This window comes from Myotis lucifugus, unplaced genomic scaffold (assembly GCF_000147115.1).
Source record: "Myotis lucifugus unplaced genomic scaffold, Myoluc2.0 scaffold_402, whole genome shotgun sequence".
In the NCBI taxonomy this organism is placed as follows: domain Eukaryota; kingdom Metazoa; phylum Chordata; class Mammalia; order Chiroptera; family Vespertilionidae; genus Myotis; species Myotis lucifugus.
Genome location: NW_005871450.1, coordinates 158,639 through 182,021, shown reverse-complemented (window position 1 = coordinate 182,021; position 23,383 = coordinate 158,639). Strand labels below are relative to the sequence as shown.

At 44.9% G+C, this 23,383-nt stretch overlaps 1 protein-coding gene, 1 long non-coding RNA gene and 1 pseudogene across 11 annotated transcripts in view; all 3 read left to right on the top strand.

Moving 5' to 3' along the window:
• The window catches only part of LOC102423232 (zinc finger protein 227), a 104,919-nt gene that overhangs the window by 73,094 nt on the left and 8,442 nt on the right, over nt 1-23,383 (top strand). For 2 of the 10 annotated variants that reach the window (XM_023743584.1, XM_023743583.1), the window contains exon 1: nt 11,068-11,196. The exons of 5 other annotated variants lie outside the window; for them this stretch is intronic. In XM_023743584.1, the coding sequence (XP_023599352.1) occupies nt 11,163-11,196 (34 nt within the window). In that variant the 5' untranslated portion in view covers nt 11,068-11,162. Of the gene's footprint in view, nt 1-11,061; nt 11,197-12,263; nt 12,357-13,778; nt 15,976-18,810; nt 18,928-23,383 lie in introns of those variants that run through there. 3 more of the 10 variants (XM_023743577.1, XM_023743576.1, XM_023743582.1) reach the window with 2 other exon arrangements.
• Nucleotides 1,985-7,117, top strand: LOC111823127. The gene is made up of 3 exons (XR_002826131.1): nt 1,985-2,113; nt 2,843-2,893; nt 7,065-7,117. It is a non-coding gene; the product is annotated as an uncharacterized LOC111823127 (long non-coding RNA).
• LOC111823131 lies at nt 22,744-22,886 on the top strand (annotated as a pseudogene).

The following is a 23,383-nucleotide window of genomic DNA, read 5'->3' as shown; positions in this document are numbered from 1 at the left end:
CGGCACGCCTGCTCAGACTTCGCCCTCCACCAAGTGCACAGACTGCCTGTCTGCCATCCCCCAGCGTCCCACGCGAGACTGGAACCGATGGGCATGCTTGTGCGCCTGCTGGTACAGTGGTTCCACATCGCCAGCCCAGCCGGGCCCGGCCCCGGCCTGCCCTGAACCCGACTCCGCCCCCCGAGTGCGTCCCTCCCGGATGCGAGGAGCCAAAATCTGCAGCCTGCTGGGTTGGGCTCTGTACTTGGTGCCCCTGCACATCCTACTCAGTCTCAATGCTCTTCTTTCTATGTGAGGAGTTGAAATCTGCAGTTTTTTGGGTTGGGCTCTGTACTTGGTGTCTCTGCACATCCTACTCAGTCTCATTGCTCTTCTTTCTTTCCTTCCAGTTGTAGAGCTTCCACTGGGCCAGCTTTCCCATGGTTCCGTATGAGAGCTGTTTGTCCTATAGTTGGTAGTTTCGATGTTGTTGTGAGAAGCGGCACGCACAGGTCTCTTCCTTATGCCGCCATCTTGGTTCTCCTGGGTCTGCTTCTTGAGTGTGTCTCCCATGGGTGCGAGCAGTTGAAGTCTGCAATTTGTTGGGTTAGGCTGCAAAAGCGCAGGTGGGTCTTTTTGTGCACCTGGCACAGCTTGGATGGGGATGTAAATTGATTAGGGCTGGGTCTCAGGGAGTTGCCATGGTGGAGAAATAGCATTGGCGGCGTCTCCGCGGCCCCTCGCCTCTCCGGGACACCAGGGCTTCATGTCCCCCAGTGCTGGCGAGCAGCCGGGCGACAGAGCCTCCCTCGCTTTCTGATGACTAATAGGTTATTTGAATACTTTAGTAGATGTGCTGTCATTTGTGTCCCTCAAAATGACGGGCAGGGTGGTGTTAGTAGCAGTGGTTATAGATGTAAGATGACCACCTGACACTGACCCAGTAAAGCAGGGGTCCTCAATCTACGGCCTGCGGGCCACATGCAAATACAAATATTGTATTTGTTCCCGTTTTGTTTTTTTAGTTCAAAATAAGATATGTGCAGTGTGCATAGGAATTTGTTCATAGTTTTTTTTAAAACTATAGTCCGGCCCTCCATCGGTCTGAGGGACAGTGAACTGGCCCCCCCGTTTAAAAAGTTTGAGGACCCCTGCAGTAGAGAGTGAGAGCAGTTAGAATGAATTGGCTCCCTGAACTGCCAGTTTCTGATAACTTGACAATTTTATCATTATGAAGTGCCCCTACACATGTCAAGTAATTCTTTTCATTTTTTCTTAAAGTTCCCTAGGTCGAATATTAATATCACAAATGGTATAATTATATAAATAATTTGAAGCCTAGGATCATGGTGCATTTCTCTAGAAAGGATTTTCATTTGCTTCTGCCAGGGCTGGAAGATGCTAACAAAATACGTTCACCTTTATGCAATGTCAGGGATTGAGGTGACTTGACACTTGGTTTCAGTCGTGATAAAAGATGCACAATTTCCTTTTGTTCTTATTCCTACGGTTGACGCTCTTGGGGTTTACCAGGAAGCCTCTGTGGTGGGCAATGGGTTTGTGTTGTTTAGTCCCTCGAACCCGCCCAAAGTGCTACTCAGCATCTCAATTAACAGAACTTATATTCTTCTAAATCCGACAGGCTAGAATCGCAAGACATTGCCCGAGACCTTCTCAGGCATTCCGGGAACAGCTTTGTCTGTTTTCTGCTCTGGAATTGTTGTCCACGAGGACGGTACTGTTGCCGTTTTCCGCTTAGCATTCTGGGACATGTAGTTCAGCGCTCCATGTAGTCTGACATACTACTGTACACCTACTGCAAGGCCAGGCTGTAAACGTGTGTTTTTTTCCCCCCGCGGAATTCTGGGAAGTGTAGGTCCAAAAGCTCCGTGTAGCCATAGGCACCTCCAGTCCAGGAGGAGCGTGCTGTGGAATTCTGGGAGATGTAGTTCAGGGGCTTGGGTTAGTCACAAGCACTTCCGCCCCTAGACGACGTAGCAGCTATCGTTTCCCAGGTGGTGGTTATTGAGGTCGGTTATACACGGACCCATTCAAACTTCCCTCTACATGCGCCCGGGGCCAACAACCACCGGCCTTTCATTTGTGGAGGAAGAGGAGCGGCTAGAAAACGGAGGTCTGAGGCTGAGATAGAGATTTGCGTTCCCCAGGGCGGAGCGTCTTTGCTATGGCGTGTCCCCGGGATGGGGCGGGCTCGGTCGCGCTTCCCGGGGTTTGAGGGTCTCCCGGGCGCTCTGCACCCCCGACCCGGCTCCCTCACCTGCCACTCCATTGGGTGGGTTACCTAACACCTCTGTGCCTTCGCTTGCTGTTCTGTAAAAGGGAAATAAAAGTAAAACCGTCCTAATAGAATGTTTGAAACACAAAAACGAGAATAGTATAAATAAAAGGTTTAATTAAAACTGCCTGGCACTTGGGGTACTAATACTACTATAACTCTCTGGAAAGCGTCTATCTCGCAGTTAGATTCTACGAGCTCAGGAATCTGAATTGTCCTGGACTGCTAGCCTTTTTATTTTTATTTTTAAAAATATATTTTTATTGATTTCAGAGAGAAAGGGAGAGGGAAAGAGAGCTAGAAACATCAATGATGAGAGAATCATTGGGCTGCCTCCTGCACGCCCCCTCCTGGGGATCCAGGCGCAACCCCTGGCATGTGCCCTTGACAAAAATTGAACCCGGGACCCTTCAGTCCGCAGGCGGAGCTCTGTCCATTGAGCCAAACCGGCTAGGGCAGACTTCTGTCCGTTTATAGGGGCGGGTTGCCTCTAGCTGGTACCCGGGATGTGATTTATCAGGGATGCGAACACAATCCTGGATTTCACAGCTTCCTTTATTTCCCCAGCCCTGACTTCTCAGAAAGCACTGCCCGGAGGAGGCGGCAACAGAGCCCCAGGTGAGTAGGACTTGGCTTCTTCTAACGATATTCACTTAAATTGGAGAATGAATGGGACATGTTCTTGGACAGGTATGGGTAATGATTATAACTGAGCCTTAGTTGCTAAGTTCAATCTTTATGCAGATACACATATTTCTGTCGCACAGTGGCTCTGGGAAGTGCTGCTCATTTCCCTTCGTTAAAGATGAGACTGAGATGCAGGAGACATGTTTGCCCAGGGTCACCCTGCTGGTCCGAGGCAGACCTGGGCTTGGAATCTAAGCAGCCTGAGTGCAGCACCTGAGTTCGTCCATCTCGTTGGTCTGTTCTTCTTGTCTAGAATCATAATGGGAAAGTAGGTAGGGACTGGATTGTGGGAACCTTGAGAGCCAGATTTAGGCTAGTCTATATAGGAGTTTTTAAAAGAGTTTTCTCAACGGTTCCACTATTTTATTTCAAGTAATGTGTATACAGGGTGAGGCAAAAGTAGGTTTACAGTTGTTTGTATAGAAAATAATACAATCATAAATAATATAAGAATGAGCTCTTTTTGTGTACTCACAACTGTAAACCTCCCCCCCCCCCCATATTATAAAAGTAACATAATCATTATGGAAAATTCAAACAGTACAGGAATACATAAATAAAATTTTAAATTACCCATACCCAAAATGTAAAGATAACCATTGTTCCCCACGTAAAACAATGGTAATGTATATGGAACTGCTAGCTCTTACTTAACTTGATTTAATGATATTAAGATACATGAATTTAACTTGCTTTAATGTAGGCAAACTTTTCTTTTTTGTCCACTTTACTGTTTGTGTTAAAATAACATCCCTCTCCTGCATATTCTTTTCTTAACTCAAATGAAATATTAACCTATGGTCAGGATGGGAGAGAGAAGCGACTGAGATGAATGTCTTTACTAAAATACCAATAAATGTGTCAAACTAAAAAAAAAAAATAACCATTGTTAACGTTTTGGCAACTCCGGTTGTTCGTCGTGTTAATTTCCGCTTACGGAGGCTGTTCCCTTTGGGGCTGCTGGCACACTGCAGTGCTCCTCAAACTGTGGTCCACAGCCAGCGGCATTGCATCACTTGGGTAGAAGTGCCCACCCTTGAGCCCTACCCACTGCCTTCTGATTTAGAATTTCTGCAGATGGCACCCAGGAATCCTGAGTTGATTCCTGTGCACGGGGAAATTTGGGAAAGTTGGGAGAGGTTCTTGTCTGGAAACTAAGGCCTAAAAATTTGACCCTGGCAACTGTCACAGATGAAACTGAATAGGATACACCAGAGCCCTACTCAGTCCAAGATTCTTTCCCCCCACTAATTACTGTCAGCTGTCAGGTCTTCTTGCAAAATCCTGACATGAGCAGAAGGTAGCTGCAAGTATAGAGACAGAATGGATAGAGTTAGAGGTCTTGAGTATATATTTCTCTCAGGCCTAGGGGAGTGGATTAATTGCCGTCTTTTTAACTAGAGGACTTCTGTCGGAAGTAGGAAGATCAACTAGTACTTACTATTAGTTAATATTAGATACTTTGGCTGTCGTCATCATCACCAGAACTACTGTTGTTATTACTATGACTACTTCCTCATTTCTATAACTTTTTATTTAACTTTATACTTACAGAAAAGCTGCAAAGATAGTAGAAGGAATTCTCATATATTCTTTACCCAGATTCATCAGTTGTTTATGTCTTGCTTATTTGCTCTGTTGATGACCATCAGCCAGATACCTCCAGGAACACACCTGTAATCAAAAAGTTAAGTTTAGTCCTAGTCGGTTTGGCTCAGTAGATAGAGCGTTGGCCTGCGGACCGAAGGATCCCGGGTTCAATTCTAGTCAAGGACCTGTACCTCGGTTGCAGGCTCCTCCCCGGCCAGGGACCCTGGTCAGGGTGCATGCAGGAGGCAACCAATCAATGTGTTTCTCTCACATTGATGTTTCTCTGTCTTTCCCTCTCTCTTCCACTCTCTCTAAAATGAATGGAAAAATATTCTCGGGTGAGGATTTAAAAAAACACACGTTTATTTTAGCTTGCTGCAGCAGGAAGCCCACACAGCACGGGGGAATCAGGGGATGTTGGCAAGAAGCAATTAGGGTTTTGGTATGTGTTAGCTGCATTGGGGAGAGTGGTAGGCAGTGAGGGTTTGTTCTGGACTGGATGCTATCAAGAAGCAGAAGCAATTTTTAAAAATATATTTTTTATTGCCTTCAGAAAGAGGAAGAGAGATGGAGAGAGGGATTGAAGCACCAGTGATGAAAGGGAATCTTTGATCAGCTGCCTCCTGCACGTCCCCTACTTGGGATCAAGCCCATAACCCGGGCATGTGCCCTGACCAGGAATCAAACCATGACCTCCTGGTTCATGGGTCCATGCTCAACCATGGAGCCACACCAGCCTGGCTAGAAGCAAAAGCAATTTGATTACTGAATATTGTAAGAATTTTTGCCTAGTTGTGGGAGAAACAAAATGAAATTGGGGTTGTCAATTGTTCCCAAAGTAGTCACTCCTGTTAGCTGGGAGGGGCCGTTCTCTGGTGATTTTTGTCAGTGTGGCAAGTCCTTGTTTCTGTGTTATGGAGTGTCTTGTCTTTTTCTTGTTCACCACCGTCACTGAGTGGTCCTGTCTGATTTTTGTTCATCAGTTGAAAACATCAAGTTGTAGCTTTAGCTTGTCAGAGTTCTTTTTTTCTCCTTCACAGCTCTATCATACTTACAAGTTTGTTGTTGGTTTTTTCTGAACCATTTGAGAGCAAGCTACAGACAGTGATCAAAATGGAATTACTTACGTTGATAACATACTGTTATCCAATCCACAGTCCCTATTTACGTTTTTTTTTTCAGTTTTCCAATAAAGTGTTTGAGAGCAATTTTTCTTTTCTAGTTCAAGGTCCAGCCCAGTTACATACATTGTACTTGGTTTCTGTTACATTAGTCTCCTTGAATCTAGAATGATTCCTCAGGCTTTCTCTTTTTTTGCTCTTGATATTTGTACAGTCTTGCAAATTATTTTTAGAATGTCCCTCATTTTTGTTCCTGGTTAGATTCAGGCTCTGCAGGGATGCTGCCGAGGTGGTGCATCGTATGAAGCAAATGTCACTTTGTTGGTGTTTCCCAACTGGTGGTCTCAGCTTAGTTTTCTTGGTTAAGGTATTTGCCAGGTTACTGTTTTTCTTTTTACAATGAATACTTTGAGACTATGTAGCCAACTTATTCTTCACCACACTTTCACCAATTTTAGCGTCCATTGATGATTTTCTAACTATCTTTCACCTACGTCTATTAGTTTGTATTCTGCCGTGACAGTGTTCTAAGATCTTTCCCTTCTCACCCACTTACTTTTCATGTATCCTCACATCTGTAACAATATATTTATAACGTAGACTCCTGTCTGTTTAATTTAAATTAGGTATGGACTGTCAAACTATTTTTTGTATTGTTGCAGAGTCATGAATTTGAATTAATCTTCTTTATCTCTGTGCATATTCATCAAAAGGGCTTTAAAATAAACTTCCTGCTTCAAAATAAACTTTACACATTGTTATACCTCTTATAAAAAGTTGTCTGTGTCCATTTAAATATTATTGTTGAGGTAGTGTGTTATGGAAAAAAACAAAACCAGAGATTTCTCAGAAGTTACGAGTCTATAACATGACAAAGCAACAATCCCTGAATGCCATGTATCTTACATCACTCTGTTGGTAGAAATCGTATTTACAAGGATAGTATCAAATTATAAATCGTCTGTATTACTGTGGTTGCAAAGAAGTGTTCTTAGAACTGTCTACTTTATGACAATCCCATGAGATTGATACTGTTATTCTTGCCTACTTGTAAGTGACAGAATTGAGGCAGAGATGTTAATAATTTCACCAAGATGACACTGTTAGTGGATAGCCTCGCCAGGATTTCAACCCGTGCATGTTAGCTCCAGCGCCTGCTCTTACCATACCCAGCACAAGAATTACTACGGAAGAAGCTACAGGCACACTGGTGATGGGGCCACTGTGTGCGGTTGGGCAGGTACCTGGCGTCCATGCCAAGTTCTGTTCATCAAGCTGCATGCGCTGCTGCCACCCGGAGGAATGGGCACTTTTGCAAATTCACAATGAGCAGCCACATGGGTTAGTGACATACTTGACCAGTTCTCATTGACTTTTTTCTCCTTTCCCAGTCTGTCTTCTTACAACTCCGTTTCCCCAGAGAGAAAAAGAAAAAATGAGCGTGTTCAAGGTGAGTAGGGCTTGCCTTTTTGCTTTTAAATATATCTTATTGATTTTTTACAAAGAGGAAGGGAGAGGGATAGAGTTAGAAACATCGATGAGAGAGAAACATCAATCAGCTGCCTCCTGCACACCCCCCACTGGGTATATGCCCACAACCAAGGTACATGCCCTTGACTGGAATCGAACCTGGGACCCTTCAGTCCACAGGCCGATGCTCTATCCACTGGGCCAAATCGGTTAGGGCTGTTTCATCATTTTTTTATTTCACAAATAAGAGAAACATTAGTGGAAATGAAAAACATATCCCTTACTACTTCCCTTTTATATTTCCATTATCTCTTCATCATATGTATTCATACTGTTTATTTGTATTCAGAACAAAGATACAAATTTAAATTGGTTTTTTAATACTACATAACTTTTTTAAATAAATGTTTTTATTGATTTGAGAAAGGGAGAGAGAAAAACATCAATAAGAGAGAAACATCAGTCGCCTGCCTCCTGCACGCCCCTTACTGGGGATCAAACCCTCAACCCTAGCATGTTCCCTGACCTGGAATCGAATTGGTGACCACTTGGTGCATCGGACGATGCTCATCCAACTGAGCCACACCAACCAGGGCTATAGCATTTGTTTTTGTTATATCATGTTCTCATCAAATTTATGTACCTATTTTTTAAAACTATTCTCTCTTCATAGACATTAGTTTAGGATTTGTACTGTTTTAAGAACACTACAGTAGCTTTTCTGCACTGAACCTTTTTCTCAAAAAACCAATTCTAAAAAAAAAAAATACTGCCTTTTAAAATCTTTTACATACTAGGTATTCAAAATAGAAAAGTATGTTTTATATGTGCTGCCTTGGATTTTTTTTTTTTTTTTTTGTAGAATACTCAAATATGGCTCAATGTATCAGGATCCAACTACTGCTTCACACCGATAAAATGCTGTTAGAAGTTTTCTCACTACAAGAGCTAGATTCTGTCCCCCTATACCTGAATCATACCCTGTGTGTATTTTATTTACTGTTTACTTTTTTTTCTTGTATTTTTTTTTTTAATTTTTATTTTTTTTTAACCAGGACTACAGGCTTTATTAGAGGAGAAGCACCTGCCGGGCTGTCTCCCAAGGGGAGAACAGCAGCACGTGCAGGGGTGGGCACGCCTTTTGAGGGGCGGAATGGGAAGGGGTGGGGGGCTTAGTGTACTCGGCGCACACTGATTGGTGGCTTACTGCATTGTCCATATAGGACAAGGGCTTAGGGTATTTGGCAGGTGTGGATTGGTGGTCCAATGTATAGTCCATATGAGGTACCTGGTTAGTCACTCAGGTATTTCTGGGCTGCAGGTTACGTCATACCCCGCCCACCAGTTGGGGGAAGGGAGGATCTATCATTCCACGCTTTTGGTAATATTAAAAAAAATTGAGAGTCCGGGCAAGGTCAGGGGGCGAAGGTCTGTCTTCTGTAGCTACTTCCTGCTGAGAGGGGAAGTCGTCAGTGGCATCTACCCGGGGTCTCAAAGATTCCGGTGTCATAGGTGTCTCTAGGTTCTGGATTCAAGGCCAGATAGATTTCTCCCACCTTCTGGTTGGCGAACACCTGCATTCTGTTCTGTAAAAAAACGGTGGAAGGGAAGCGACGAGATCCCCACGTGTCCTGGTGCGGCAGGGTTCGAGAGGTGTCTGGAGCAGGCCAATCAACTCAGAACTGTACCACCGAACAGAGCCAGAGCAGGAATCAGAAGTTCGGGCCAAGGTTCGAGGATCGTCCATGCTCCCCTTCACCTCTCCCGGGTCTTCGGCACCAAAATGAAAGATCAGACGGAGGCCTAAAACCAGGACTACAGGCTTTATTAGAGGAGAAGCACCTGCCGGGCTGTCTCCCAAGGGGAGAACAGCCTTTCTTGTATTTTTTTTTAAAGTAATACATGACCTTAGTTTTAAAAGTCCAGTGGGCCCTACCCGGTTTGGCTCAGTGGATAGAGCATCAGCCTGTGGACTACGCAGCAGTTGCCAACCTTTCGGACCGGTGGGCAACTGCTGGAATAAAGGGTCCCAGGTTCGATTCTGGTCAAGAGCACATGCCTGGGTTGCGGGCTTGATCCCCAGTAGGGGGCGTGCAGGAGGCAGCCGATCAATGATACTCTCTCATCATTGATGTTTCTATGTCTCTCTCCCTCTCCCTTCCTCTCTGACATCAATAAAAAAATATTTTTTAAAAATTAAAAGTCCAGTGGTTTGCCCGGCCATTGTGGCTCAGTGGTTGAACAATGACCCATGAACCAGGAGGTCATGGGTCAATTTCCAGTTAACACACATGCTTGGGTTGCAGTCTCGATCCCCAGTAGGGAGCATGCAGGAGGCAGCCAATCGATGATTCTTTCTCATCATTGATGTTTCTATCTCTCTCTCCCTCTCCCTTTCTCTCTGATATCAATAAAAAAATATTTTTTAAAAATTAAAAGTCCAGTGGTTTGCCCGGCCATTGTGGCTCAGTGGTTGAACAATGACCCATGAACCAGGAGGTCATGGGTCAGTTTCCAGTTAACACACATGCTTGGGTTGCAGTCTCGATCCCCAGTAGGGAGCATGCAGGAGGCAGCCAATCGATGATTCTTTCTCATCATTGATGTTTCTATCTCTCTCTCCCTCTCCCTTTCTCTCTGATACCAATGAAAACATAATAAGAAAAAACACACACACAAAAAAACAGTCCAGTGGTTTTAGAGGACTTGTCACTGCATTGACACTTCAGAACAATTTTCTGAAGATATTTTTGGTTTCATCTTTATTTTTAATGAAAAGAAAATGGGTTATGAAAAATAAGGAACCTGCTCAAGTTCACATAGAAAAGTAAGTCTCAGAGTATTGTACTCGAGTGAAATACAGAGACAGGAGGAAAGAATTTTTGATATATTTCCATATAATGCTCCTCACCTGGTTCCCATCTCAGTGGGATTAAAACAGTAAACATTTCTAGGGCAATTGTATATATATATATATATATATATATATATATATATATATATATAATGAGAAAGAACCATTGATTGGCTGCCTCCTGCACGCCCCACACTGGGGATCGAGCCCACAACCCAGGCATGTGCCCTGACTGAGAGTCAAACCGTGACCACCTGGTTTATAGGTTGATGCTCAACCACTGAGCCACGCCGGCCGGGCACAAGTGAAAATATTAACTAGCCCTAACCAGTTTGGCTCAGTGGATAGAGCGTCGGCCTGTGGACTGAAGGGTCCCAGGTTTGATTCTGGTCAAGGGCATGTACCTTGGTTGCGGGCACATCCCCAGTAGGAGATGTGCAGGAGGCAGCTGGTCGATGTTTCTCTCTCTCATCGATGTTTCTAACTCTCTATCTCTCTCCCTTCCTCTCTGTAAAGAAATCAATAAAATATATTTTAAAAAAGAAAAGAAAATATTAACTAAAATGTAGAACCTTTTTAGTCAGGATACAGTATTTAGAATTCTGGGGAATTTATTCATAACACTGCTCAGTGTGAGCGCACTGGGTAAACATACAAAGCTTTTTTTTCATAGCAGCATTGTTGTCGAGGCTGCAGAAAATGTGTGTGGCGTTGGCAGGACAGAAGGAGAAGGGCCGGAAGATTTCCAAATTGCTCAGAGCAGCTTCCTACCCATCCTCCTCACCTTGTCAGTGCTGCCCCCCGCCCCCCGCCTTTTTTTAAAATATGTTTTATTGATTTCAGAGAGGAAGGGAGAGGGAGAGAGAGAAACATCAATAATGAGAGAGAATCATTTGGCTGCCTTCTGTGCATCCCTACTGGGGATTGAGCCCACAACCCAGGCACGTGCCCTTGACTGGAATCAAACCCGGACGCTTCACGCTCTATCCACTGAGCCACACTGGCTAGGGCTGTGCTGCCCCTTTACTAGTGGACACTGGGTGTAAGATTGAGGTGTACATGTTTGTTGTAGGAGGCGGTGACATTCAAGGACGTGGCTGTGGCCTTCACTGAGGAGGAGCTGGGGCTGCTGGACGCTGCCCAGAGGAAGCTGTACCGAGACGTGATGGTGGAGAACTTCCGGAACCTGGTCTCAGTGGGTGAGGACAGGCGCCCTCTGCAGTATCTTTGTGACCTTGGGGTTAAGGCTTTGGGGCTCTTGGAATGGCTCCCTCATTTTGGTTTACTGGACTTTTGCCAATTCCTGTGGGACACAAGAGGATGTTTCTGGTCTTTCTAAATAAGATGTTTCAGGGTTTTTTTTCACTTGTGTTTTGTAGAAGAACTATAAATGGTCAGTCTGCTGCTCTACCTCTTCTATATTCTTTTTAAAATTTCACTCCTAGCCCATTAGTGGATTATAAAGCCAATTTATGTAGTCTGCTCTGCAGTTTTTAATGAAACAAAAGAGGGTAGTCCTGGCCAATGTGGTTTAGTTGGTTGGAGTGTCTTCCCGTGCACCAAAAGGTCGAAGGTTCCCAGTCAGGGTACATACCTAGGTTTCAGCTTCAGTCCCCTGTTGGGCATGTATGAGAGCAGCCCATCAATGTTTTTCTCTGACATCTCTCTCTCTCTTTCACCTTTCCTCTCTCTCTAAAAATATCAAAGACTATGTCCTTGGGTAAGGATTTAATATATATATATATATATCCCACCACTGTGGCTCAGTGGTTGAGTGTCAACCTGTGAACCAGGAGGTCATGGTTTGATTCCCAGTCAGGGAACATACCTGAGTTGTGGGCTCGAACATACCTGAGTTGTGGGCTCGATCCCCACTCAATGATTCTCTCTCATCATTGATGTTTCTATCTCTCTCTCTCCCTCTCCCTTCCTCTCTGAAATCAATCAAAATATATATTTTTAAAAAGAAGAATAGAACATTGCAGCTAAAATTGGCCAGTTGCATGCATGGTCTGAGAGTCATTGGGAGGAGATTTAATGAAAATTGACAACAGAACTGTGCCATTTGGCTTCTGTTTTAGCAATACATATCTGTGTATACTAGTATAGTATGTGTCTGGATCATAGAGTAAATGCTGTTTCTTCAATAGGCCATGCTAAAATGTTTTTTGAGAAACACTGCTTTTAATATCTTGAATATGCAGTTAGAACTCAAATTTTAGCTCCATTGTATTCAAGTGAAACTTGTGACTTTGCATGTTCTCAGGACATCAACCCTTCAGACAAGATATATTAGATCTAGAAAGAGAAGAGAGGCTTTGGATGATGAAGACATCACCCCAGATGGAGAGAAATTCAGGTAAGAACCAAGCAATTGTGAGTTCTCGTAGTTACCTGCGTTATCTGTTTCATTCCTCACCACCCCTGTGCCCATGCCCAGTTGAAATTGTCAGATCTTTTTCCTGGATTACTGGAACAGCTTCGTACTGGTTGCCTGCTCTCAGAAAGTAGCTTGTGAGTTAGCCTCCCCCTTGTAAGAGTTGCCCACTGCATCTCATTTGCTTCTTGCAAAGTCTTCATCCATAATAAGAAATGGATCTTACATCATTACCTCTACAAACACTTTGTTTAGATTTATATGTATGACGTTAGAAAGCATTTCATGTAATGAAACCTTTACTGCTTCTGATGATTCTCTGATCATTTCTAGTCTGTGTCTTCCAAATATTTATCACAAGCTACTGAGTTTATTTCACAGCTCACTGATAAAGTACATCCTCACTTTGGAAATCATTCTTGTTAAAGGCCAATGTATCTCCATATAAAGTTTTTCATGCTATTTTCAAGGAGATGGCATTCTTTCCTACCCTCTAAATTTTTATTTCTATGTGGGAAAATAACATGTTAGACAGGACAAAAATCTCAGAAGAACCCGGATCATCCAGCTTTTCTTTCATTCCAAGTGATTCTTAGCACCTTTGATTTTATCCTCAGCGTTAAACCTCTTGGTGTACCACTGCCTCTACTGCAGCCTTTCATCTCCTCAGCAAACCATACTTTCCAACCCTTTTTCTAGTTCAGATACTTTCCTTGTAAAGGCACTTTTGCTTCTATGACTTGGTTCAAACTTACGCTGGGATTTACAGTTATAGAGAATCCCAGAAATCAAGCTCTGATTCATCTGTATTTGCATTTTTTGAGCACCTACTAACTGCCAGGCACTATTACAGCTGCAAGCACTCCAAGATGCTTTTCTTTTTTAAAAAAAATATATTTTATTGATTTTTAACAGAGAGGAAGGGAGAGGGATAGAGAGTTGGAAACATTGATGAGAGAGAAACATCGATTAGCTGCCTCTTGCACACTCCCTACTGGGGATGTGCCGGCAACCAAGGTACATGCCCTTGACCAGAATCAAACCTGGGACCCTTGAGTCCGCAGGCTGACGCTCTATCCACTGAGCCAAACCGGTTAGGGCAAAGATGCTTTTCTTTACTGATACTGTGTTATGGTAGGAAAGACATGTATTTATGAAAATGATTAAATAGTATGTCAAATGGCCGTCATTTTGTTTTCACTGGGTTTCGCTCATGAGAAGAGGTTGGCCCACCCCCTGCTTTCTGTCAGGATATAAACCAGAGAATGCCATGTGTAGTAAAAAAAAATAAGCTGAACCATCCCAAGGATCATTAGTTTTATACTGTGTGTCCTAAGTGTGAAATCTTGAATCTTTAAACAAAGCTTTCACTTGTCCATATCTCTAAATTATTTGTCTATATAGGCAAGAGCAATCGAAGTGAGTGGAGGACTGTTCAAGACAGAGGACTACATGAAGAGCTTTCCTGCTGGCAGATCTGGCAGCAGATTATAAATGACTTAACCTGGTGTGAGGACTCCAGGATAAATAGTTCTCAGTTCCACAAACAAGGTGAGTCCCTCTGTCAGGTTGGGGCAGGACTGACGACTCCAATTTCTGAAGATGAAAACTACTCACTCAATCATCAAATGGATGGTCCCGCTGACACTGGAAATCCAGAGTTTCAAACTTTGAGAGCCCAGGGTTTTTGGAGGAAAACTTCCCTGACTGAGTCACAGAATTATCAGAATAGATATCAACAGTTTTCCATGAAAAGTAACTCCTGTCGGCATAAACGGGATGTCAACGCCAGCAGTTGGGTATCACATCACCTTGATGCTTGTGGAGTACACAGAAGTGAAAAATCTTGTAGGTACAATAATTATGAAAGAGACAGCATGAAAATATCAACGTTGGATTTAAATAATGTGACTCACGTGGGACGAAAACCTTACCAGTGTGATGAGTGTAAGAAAATCTTCAGTGATCGCTCCACCTTTGATCTTCATCAGCAAGCACACTCAAAGGAGAAGTCGTATGTATGTAGTGAGTGTGGAAAAGGCTTCTGTTATAGATCAGTTCTTCCTATTCATCAGAGAGTTCACCTGGGAGAAGAAAGGTATAAGTGTGTTCCTGATTGTGGTAAGGAATTCAGTCAGAGCTCACATCTGCAAAATCATGAGAAAGTCCTCATGGCAGAGAAACCATTTCAATGTGAGGAGTGTGGGAAAGGCTTCCGTCGTAGATCCGCACTTACTGTTCACTGTAAATTACACACGGGAAAGAAACCATATCGTTGTGAGGACTGTGGGAGGGCCTTCCGCCAGGCCTCTCATCTACGGGACCATCAGAGAGTCCACACTGGGGAGAAGCCATTCAAATGTGACGTGTGCGGGAAGAGCTTCAGTAGGAACTCACATCTTCAGTCCCACCAGAGAGTCCATACAGGAGAGAAACCATATAAATGTGACGAGTGTGGGAAGGGCTTCATCTGCAGCTCCAATCTATACATTCATCAGAGGGTTCACACAGGAGAAAAACCCTACAAATGTGAGGAATGTGGGAAAGGCTTTAGTCGGCCCTCCAGTCTGCAGGCCCATCGGGGAGTCCACACCGGGGAGAAATCATACATATGTAATGTGTGTAGCAAAGGCTTTACTCTGAGTTCAAATCTTCAAGCCCATCAGAGGGTCCACACTGGAGAGAAACCCTACAAGTGCAATGAGTGTGGGAAGAGCTTCCGGAGGAATTCCCACTATCAGGTTCATCTGGTGGTCCACACAGGAGAGAAACCCTATAAATGCGACGTATGTGGGAAGGGCTTCAGTCAGAGCTCCTACCTTCAAATCCATCAGAAGGCTCACAGTGTAGAGAAACCTTATAAGTGTGAAGAGTGCGGCCAGGGCTTCAATCAGAGTTCACGACTTCAGGTTCACCAGCTGATCCATACTGGGGAGAAACCATACAAATGTGAAGAATGCGGGAAAGGATTCAGTCGTAGAGCAGATCTTAAAATCCATGGTAGAATCCACACAGGAGAGAAACCGTATAATTGTGAGGAGTGTGGGAAGGTCTTCAGGCAGGCTTCAAATCTTCTGGCCCATCAGAGAGTCCACAGTGGGGAAAAGCCATTCAAATGTGGTGAGTGTGGGAAGAGCTTTGGGCGGAGTTCACACCTTCAAGCCCATCAAAAAGTCCACACTGGAGAAAAGCCATACAAATGTGAAGAGTGTGGGAAGGGTTTTAAGTGGAGCTTGAATCTTGACATGCATCAGAGGGTCCACACAGGAGAGAAACCATATAAATGTGGGGAGTGTGGGAAGTACTTCAGTCAGGCCTCAAGCCTTCAACTTCATCAGAGTGTCCACACTGGAGAGAAACCATACAAATGTGATGCATGTGGCAAAGTCTTTAGTCGGTCTTCACAGCTGCAGTCTCATCAGAGAATTCATACTGGGGAGAAACCTTACAAGTGTGAGATATGTGGTAAGAGCTTCAGTTGGCGATCGAATCTTACAATTCATCACAGAATCCATGCTGGTAATAAATCTTCTAACAGTGATAGTGCTGATAAGAACATGAGAGGGTCCACACAGGTAAAATGTTTTATAAAGTGATTTTTTTAAAAAAAACTCAAGTGTTATGTGAATTCTTCCAATCATCAAGTTCAAAAGAAACTTTATTTTTCATTAAAGCCGTGTTTCAACCATAGCTTACCATATCCCAGTAGTCAGCAGGCTACACAGCAGAGAAGAAAATGCTTGTAAGTGTATAGTAAGGGCTTCAGTTAAAACTTTGACCTTTATTAAATACTAGAAGCCCAGTGCACAGATTCATGCCCTGGTGGGGTTCCTCAGCCTGGCCTGCACCCTCTCGAATTCCAGGACCCCATCGGTGCATAATCAGGGCCAGGGAGGGACCGCAGAAGGGCTCCAGGGTGTGTCCGGCCTATCTCACCCAGTCCTGATTGGCTAGACCCCAGCAGCAAGCTAACCTACTGGTCAGAGCGTCTGCCCCCTGGTGGTCAGTGCGCATCATAGCTACTGGTCGCTTAGGCTTTTGTATATATAGACTAGAGGCCCAGTGCACGAATTCATCATGAGTGGGGTCCCTAGGCCTGGTCGGCATTTGGGCTAGCTGGAGGTTGGGACCGTGGGAGGTTGCCAGCCGGTGGCGGGGAGAGACCAGGGGAGTTTGGCCACCAGTTTGGGCTCATGCCCAGGTTGTGGGCTGGTGTGTAGGAGGCAGCTGGTCCATGTTTCTATCTCTCCCTAAAATAAATAAAAACATCTATATATATAAAAGGCTAAGTGACTGTCTGACCATCTGACTGTCCAGTAGGTATGGTGTGCACTGACCACCAGGGGGCAGATGCTCAATGCAGGAGCTGCCAAGCTACGGTGACTTGGCAGTAGTGGTTCTTGGGTGACGCACCCCAGAACCAGAGAGAAGGGAGCTTGATTCTGGGGTTCGTCACCTGGGAACTGCCCTCTTGCAATCCGGGCCCCTCGGGGGGATGTTGGAGAGCTGGTTTTGGCCCAATCCCCACAGACCAGGCTGAGGGACCCCACCTGCCAGAGGGACACCACTCACTCCGCAGATGCCCTTCAAGCTGTGGCACCGCCCCAGGCTGGGGAGTGGCCGCCAGAGGTTGGCTCCAGGGTGTGTCCAGCCCATCTTGCCCACTCCCACCCCGCTAGCCACCTTCTAATTAATTTCCTTTCAATGTGCACGAATCTGTGCACCGGGCACTAGCATTTAATAAAAATAAAAAAATACCATTAGCCCTGGCTAGTTTGGCTCAGTGATTAGAGCATCAGCCTGCACAGCAAAGGGTTGCAGATTCAACTCCCACCACAGGAAAACAAAAGACCAGGAAAAACTTGCTGGACACCAGGAGTCAGACCTCATAGGGAACTGAAACTGTCCTAAAGACACCTGATCGCACACCTGCATTCCATCCGAATTCCAAGCTCACCAACTCATTCCCCAGACCCACTGAGGGCAAGAGCTTCCCCCAGTGACTGCATCTATGTATATACTAGAGGCCCAGTGCACAAAAATTTGTGCACTGGTGGGGGGGGCGTGTCCCTCAGCCCCACTGTGCCCTCTCACAGTCTGGGACCCCTCGGGAGATAACCACCTGCTGGCTTAGGTCCGCTCCCCGGGTGGCAGATGGCAGGCCGATCCCTAGGTGCCTGCCCTGCCTCCCTGGGTTGCGCGCACAGAGCAGGGCCAATCCGGGGGTTGGGGTACGGCCCTTGTTGCGCACAGGGCACGGTGGATCCAGGGGTTGGGGCCCTGCCCCGGGTTGCACATGGATCGCTGCTGCCCCGCCCAGCCACCCCGGGTCTGGTCGCACATGGGACCTCCCCTCCCCGCCCAGGATCGCAGATAGCAGGCCTGGATGGCGGCGGGGCAGGCGGGATGGTGCTGTCCCGCCCTGCCTGCAGTATGCAAATTAGCCGCCATCTTTGTTGGCGGTTAATTTGCATATCGTGCTGATTAGCCAATGGGAGGCATAGCAAAGGTACGGTTAATTACCATGTTTGTCTATTATTAGATAGGATATGCCATGTGTCCCTTCGGGAGTTCAACCGGGAGACCGGGAGTTCAATTGCTTGCTATGACGTGCGCTGACCACCAGGGGGTGGCGTGGAATGAAGGAAGGCGCCTGCCAGCAGCCGGAAGGCCCTGATTGGCCTGGATTGCGGGCCAGGCCTAGGGACCCTAGCTGTGCGCAATTTCGTGCACCAGGCCTCTAGTGTAAAGATGAAACTCCAGCCCCCAGGTGCTGCCATCATGGACCCGATGTCCCATTGGCTGGGTGCTGTGCAGACCTACCCTTTGGGTATCCCATTCCCTATCCCCTTTCCTTAAAGAAATTTGGTTTTTCTTTATCCACTCTCTGAGATGGCTATTGAGCCTGCCCACGCACCATCCACCATATTAACCCTTCATAAGAACTGCTTGAGGCCGGCAATATGGCAAGAAGCCATTAAAGGGATTTCTGGAAGTTCCGAGAGTTTGGTGATTTTTTGTTTTTGTTTTTGTTTGTTTTTAAAAAAATATATTTTATTGATTTTTTACAGAGAGAAAGGGAGAGGGATAGAGTTAGAAACATCGATGAGAGAGAAACATCAATCAGCTGCCTCCTGCACACTCCCCACTGGGGATGTGCCCACAACCAAGGTACATGCCCTCCACCGGAATTGAACCTGGGACCCTTGAGTCCCCAGGCCGACGCTCTATCCACTGTTGTTGTTTTTTTAATGGCATTAATGGGGGGTGGGGGGAACTTCGTTATTTCTCCTCTGGAGGTTCTGGGAAATGTAGTCCCCAACTTTGACTTCTGGGAAGTGTAGTTCCGGCCCCGTAGTCGGAAGCACTTCCGGCCGGGAAGGCAAGGTCAGCTCCCTCTGTGTTTTCTGTCCGGAGGGTGAGCGTGGGCCCAGTCGCTACCCAGGCGGCTGTCGGTCTGAGGACCGGGGAGTCGGCGCCGCCCGCGGAGGCAAAGCGGCTGAGAGCGGAGGCTCGTCTGCCCCGCGAACCGGGCCGCGCGGCTGCGCCGTCGGTGAGACGCGGGGCGGGGTGTTATCTCTGCGATCCAGCGGGGAGCGCCTCCCGGGAGGGTGTGATTCGGAGCTGGAGGCAGAGCGTGGCCGTAGCGAAGGGCCGTGGTGGCCTCGGGTGACGGGACGGCAGCCCCTCCCCAGCGAAGGGAGAGCGAAGGTCGGGCTCCGGGAGCGGGGGCCGGGGCCTTGTGTGACCCCCGACACCGCGCTCCTCCCGGGCTGGACTGAGTTGTCATCTCCGTTTAGGAGGCAGCACCTCTCCCCAGCTCGTGCCCGCACGTGCCCTCGTCCTGGAGGCAGACACAATGGCACAGCCCCCCTCATCCTTCCCTTCACCCCCGAATTCGGCGAGGGGGGGGAAGGGACTTCGGGGCCCCTCGCAGCACCGCCCGCCACACACCCTGGGACTGTCCCGTCTGTCATTTCAGTTGGAAGGTTTCCTTCCCTCCGTAAATTACAACCAGGAACGTGTTCAGATATTTGTTGAATAAGCCTGAGAAGCTTAATTTGCTTCTTCATATGCGTGTGTGTATTACTACCACACACACATTTTAAATGTATATTTATATCTTAAATTGACTACGCTTTGCATTTCTTTTGTTCTCTTGCCCTCAGTTCAGTTTTTTTTTAGAACTTTAAAAAAAACATTTTTATTGATTTCAGAGAGGAAGGGAGAGGGCGAGAGAGAGAGAGAGAGAGAGAGAGGGAGGGAAACATCAGTGATGAGAGAGAATCATTGGTCGGCTGCCTCCTGCACGCCCCCCACTGGGGATCAAACCGGCAACCCGGGCAGTGCCCTTGGCTGGAATCAAACCTGCGACCCTTCAGTCCGCAGGCCAATGCTCTATCCACTGAGCCAAGCCGGCTAGGGCTCAGTTCAGTTTACAATGGGGCCTTGACTTACGAGTGTCCTGACTAACGAGTTTTTCGAGATATGAGCCGTCTCTCAGCCGATTTTTTGCTTTGAGTTGCGAGCTAAAATTCGGGTTACAAGCCAGCTTCAGATACCCCACCGCTAGTTGGCGCAGCGAACGTCACAGTGAACGCCACATCAGCCCAGCATCACGTGTCTCACTCGTTCACTTTAAGATTTGACATACGAGAAATTTGAGTTACGAGCTCCGTCATGGAACGAATTAAACTCGTAAGTCAAGACCCCACTGTATTTCCTTTTATTTGCTCTCAAGGGGTTTTGAAATTATGGGCGTAGATTATTTTTTTAATTTTAAAAAATGATTATCTCGCTCAACAAATACTAAATTAGCATGGTTTTTCATTCTGAAAAATATAGAGACTGAAAGTGTACTTAAAATTTGATAAGGCTGTCCACCACCACCTTTTTTTATTTTTATTTTTTTAACATAGGCTAAGTTAAAAAGGTTACAGATATATATTTTTTATTCTAACCACTCTTCAACTTTGTCTAATCATTTTTGGGCATTTAAAAAAAATGATATTACCAAATACATTTACAAATGCTTTCTTACCATTGCTTCTTTCGGAGTTCATTTAGTCATAAATTTACTTCAGTGATGCTCAGCTAACCTGTCATTGGTTGTTTCTCCCGCATGTAGATAACCATTCAGGTGAGTGTAGAACTTAAGGTTGGCAGCTATTTTCTGCATTTTCGAGACATTATTCAATTGTCTTAGCTCTCCATTCTGTTTCCCCGTTTCAGTCTAATGGTCATTTCTGTTAGGTAAACTATATTTTCTTTGTGGGATTTTTAAGGATTTTTGTTGTTGTTTTTAGGTTTATTTAGTCCTTTGCATTCCTGAGTTTCACTATAATTGTTTTGGAGTATATTTGTTTTTATTTGTACTGTTCAGGATTTCTGTTGTTGAACTCAGCACTTATCTCTTGAAATAAGACCTGCCAGTGTTTTCCATTCTTTTCTCACGCTCCTGTTAGACACATTAGGGCAGTGGTTCTCAACCTTTAAATACAGTTCCTCATGCTATGACCCAACCATAAAATTATTTTCGTTGCTACTTCATAACTGTAATGTTGCTACTGTTATGAATCGTAATGTAAATATCTGATATGCAGGATGGTCTTAGGCGACCCCTGTGAAAGGGTCGTTCGACCGCCAAAGGGGTCCGACCCACAGGATGAGAACCGCTGCGTTAGGGCCTCTCAATCTGTCTTCCATGTTTCTTAACTTTTCTTTCTCTTCGCTGTGTGTTTTTCTTCATCTCCATGCACATAGGATAAACGGTTTATTTACCAATAGCCTTTTCTGGCTGCACGAAATAAACTGACCCGAAATGACACTTTTTAGAAAACTAATACCAGCGTCAACAAAATGTTATTAGCTGGGCAATATAGTATTAGGTAAGAAGAAATTTTAAGTGAGAATTAGGGCTTCCAGATTTTCAAGGTGACTTTCATAGGAGAGCAATAATAAATGAAATTTCAGGTCTTTATAGTTGTTTTTTGTTGGGAAGGACATTTGCAAATCCAGGCAGTTCCCAATTTATCATGGTTTTACTTGGGATTTTTTTTTGACTTTACGATGGTACAAAGGCAACGTGCATTCAGTAGAAACTATATTTTGAATTTTGATCTTTTCCTGGGCTAGCGATATGTGCTACAACACACTCACGGTGCTGGGCGGCAGCAGCAAGATACAGCTCCCAGTCAGCTGTGCTGCCAGCATTTTTTGGATAATGTGTATTTTTACTCTTGAGATGAAACTCAAGATAAATGCTCAACTGTAGGTTAATGTAAGTGCTCTGGGCACATTTTAGGCTAGGCTCAGTGTATTACCTGCATTTAAAATTTTTTAAATTGATTTTTAAAGAGGGAGGAAAAGAGAGAGACAGATCAATTACCTGCATTTAAAAATGTTTTTGTGTTGATTTTTAGAGAGAGAGAGAGAGAGACGAAGATCAACCGCTTATTTGTGCATTCATTGGCTGCTTCTCTTATGTGCCCTCACCGGACTTCGAATGGGAAACCTTGGTGTATGAGGACAATGCTCTAACCAGCTGAGCTATCCAGCCACGGCTTAACTGCATTTTTGACTTACGATATTTTCAAGTTTACAATGAGTTTATCGGGACATAACTGCAACCTAAGTCGAGGACATCTGTACAGTTTATGATGCAAAGTGTTATCTGCCCTTTTTGTAGCTACAGGATTCCTGGTTCTTAGAACTTCCCATCTATTCATTTAGTCCTGGGAACAACTGTATGAAATGGGTATAATATACGATTCTTAGCCTATTATAGTGCAGATGACCAGAGTGAGGTGCAGAGAGGTTTTGTTTTGTTTTGTTAGCATACCCTGCTGTTACACAGATGGTAAGTATCATTTCCAGGATTTAAACCTAGGCCCCTAAATGTATAACACAGTGGTTCCCAATGTGGGGCGCAGGTTGCTCTCAGAGGGGAGCAATTTGATTTTTTAAGGGGGGCAATTTGAGAATGAGTTATTAGTAGTGAAGTTTTTGCATTTCTTATGGTTCTAGGGGTCTCATATACAGTACATAAATATATATTGTGACATTTATGCATTCAATTCTCTATTATATATTTTGAACATCACTTCATATTATTATTATTATTATTATTATTATTATTTTTAACAATTTCTTAGTGATTTCTTCCTCAGTCCTTCAACTGTCCTTTCGTTCTTTTATTTTTCTCTTTCATGGATGCCATGTTCTTTGGAAGCTTGTTTAGACCAAGTTAATGGCTTTTTAGGCTTCCTCCACGTGGATAGGAGTTCACTTTTTTTTTTCTTTTTTTTAAAAAAAGGAGTTTACTTTTTGAATAATAAGAATTATATGTCACGGGGGGGCTTCAGGATGTTAGAGATGCTTAGGTGGGGCATGGCCAAAAAAAGGTTGGGAACCACTGGTATAACACAATTTGAGCTTGCTATAGCAACAAAGTCTAACTTTCTCAGGTGCTCTCTCTTCTATGAGATAAGCCAATATATAGACTTAGATAGTATAATAAATAATAAGAATAAGAATATAGAAAATAGAATAAATAAACAAACCTAGGCCCCTGACTCCAGAGCCCACTTTTTTTTAACCCTTGTGTTGTTACAGTGCCTCTCATTTCTTACCATCCGAGGGTCAGAAACCCTTACAGTAGGGATACTGCATTTGGTTGTGCAGATCACTATCCAGTGGTCCCTGGCGGACAAACCCATTAGTAGCTGTGGTCTCTTCCATGCTCCGCTTATCAAACCGTATGTGGCTGCATCTGCCTGGAAGTAGGAGTGCTCTTTGGTAATTTCTTCAAAGGCCCACATGGGCTTATGGGAGCCCAGACCTGTGGCTCATGGCTTCTTCTTTTTTTTTTTTTTAAATGTATCTTTATTGATTTCAGAGAGGAAGAGAGAGGGAGAGAGGGAGAGAAGCATCAATGATGAGAATCATTGATTAGCTGCCTCCTGCACGCCCCCTACTGGGGATCGGGCTCACAACTGGGTATGTGCCCT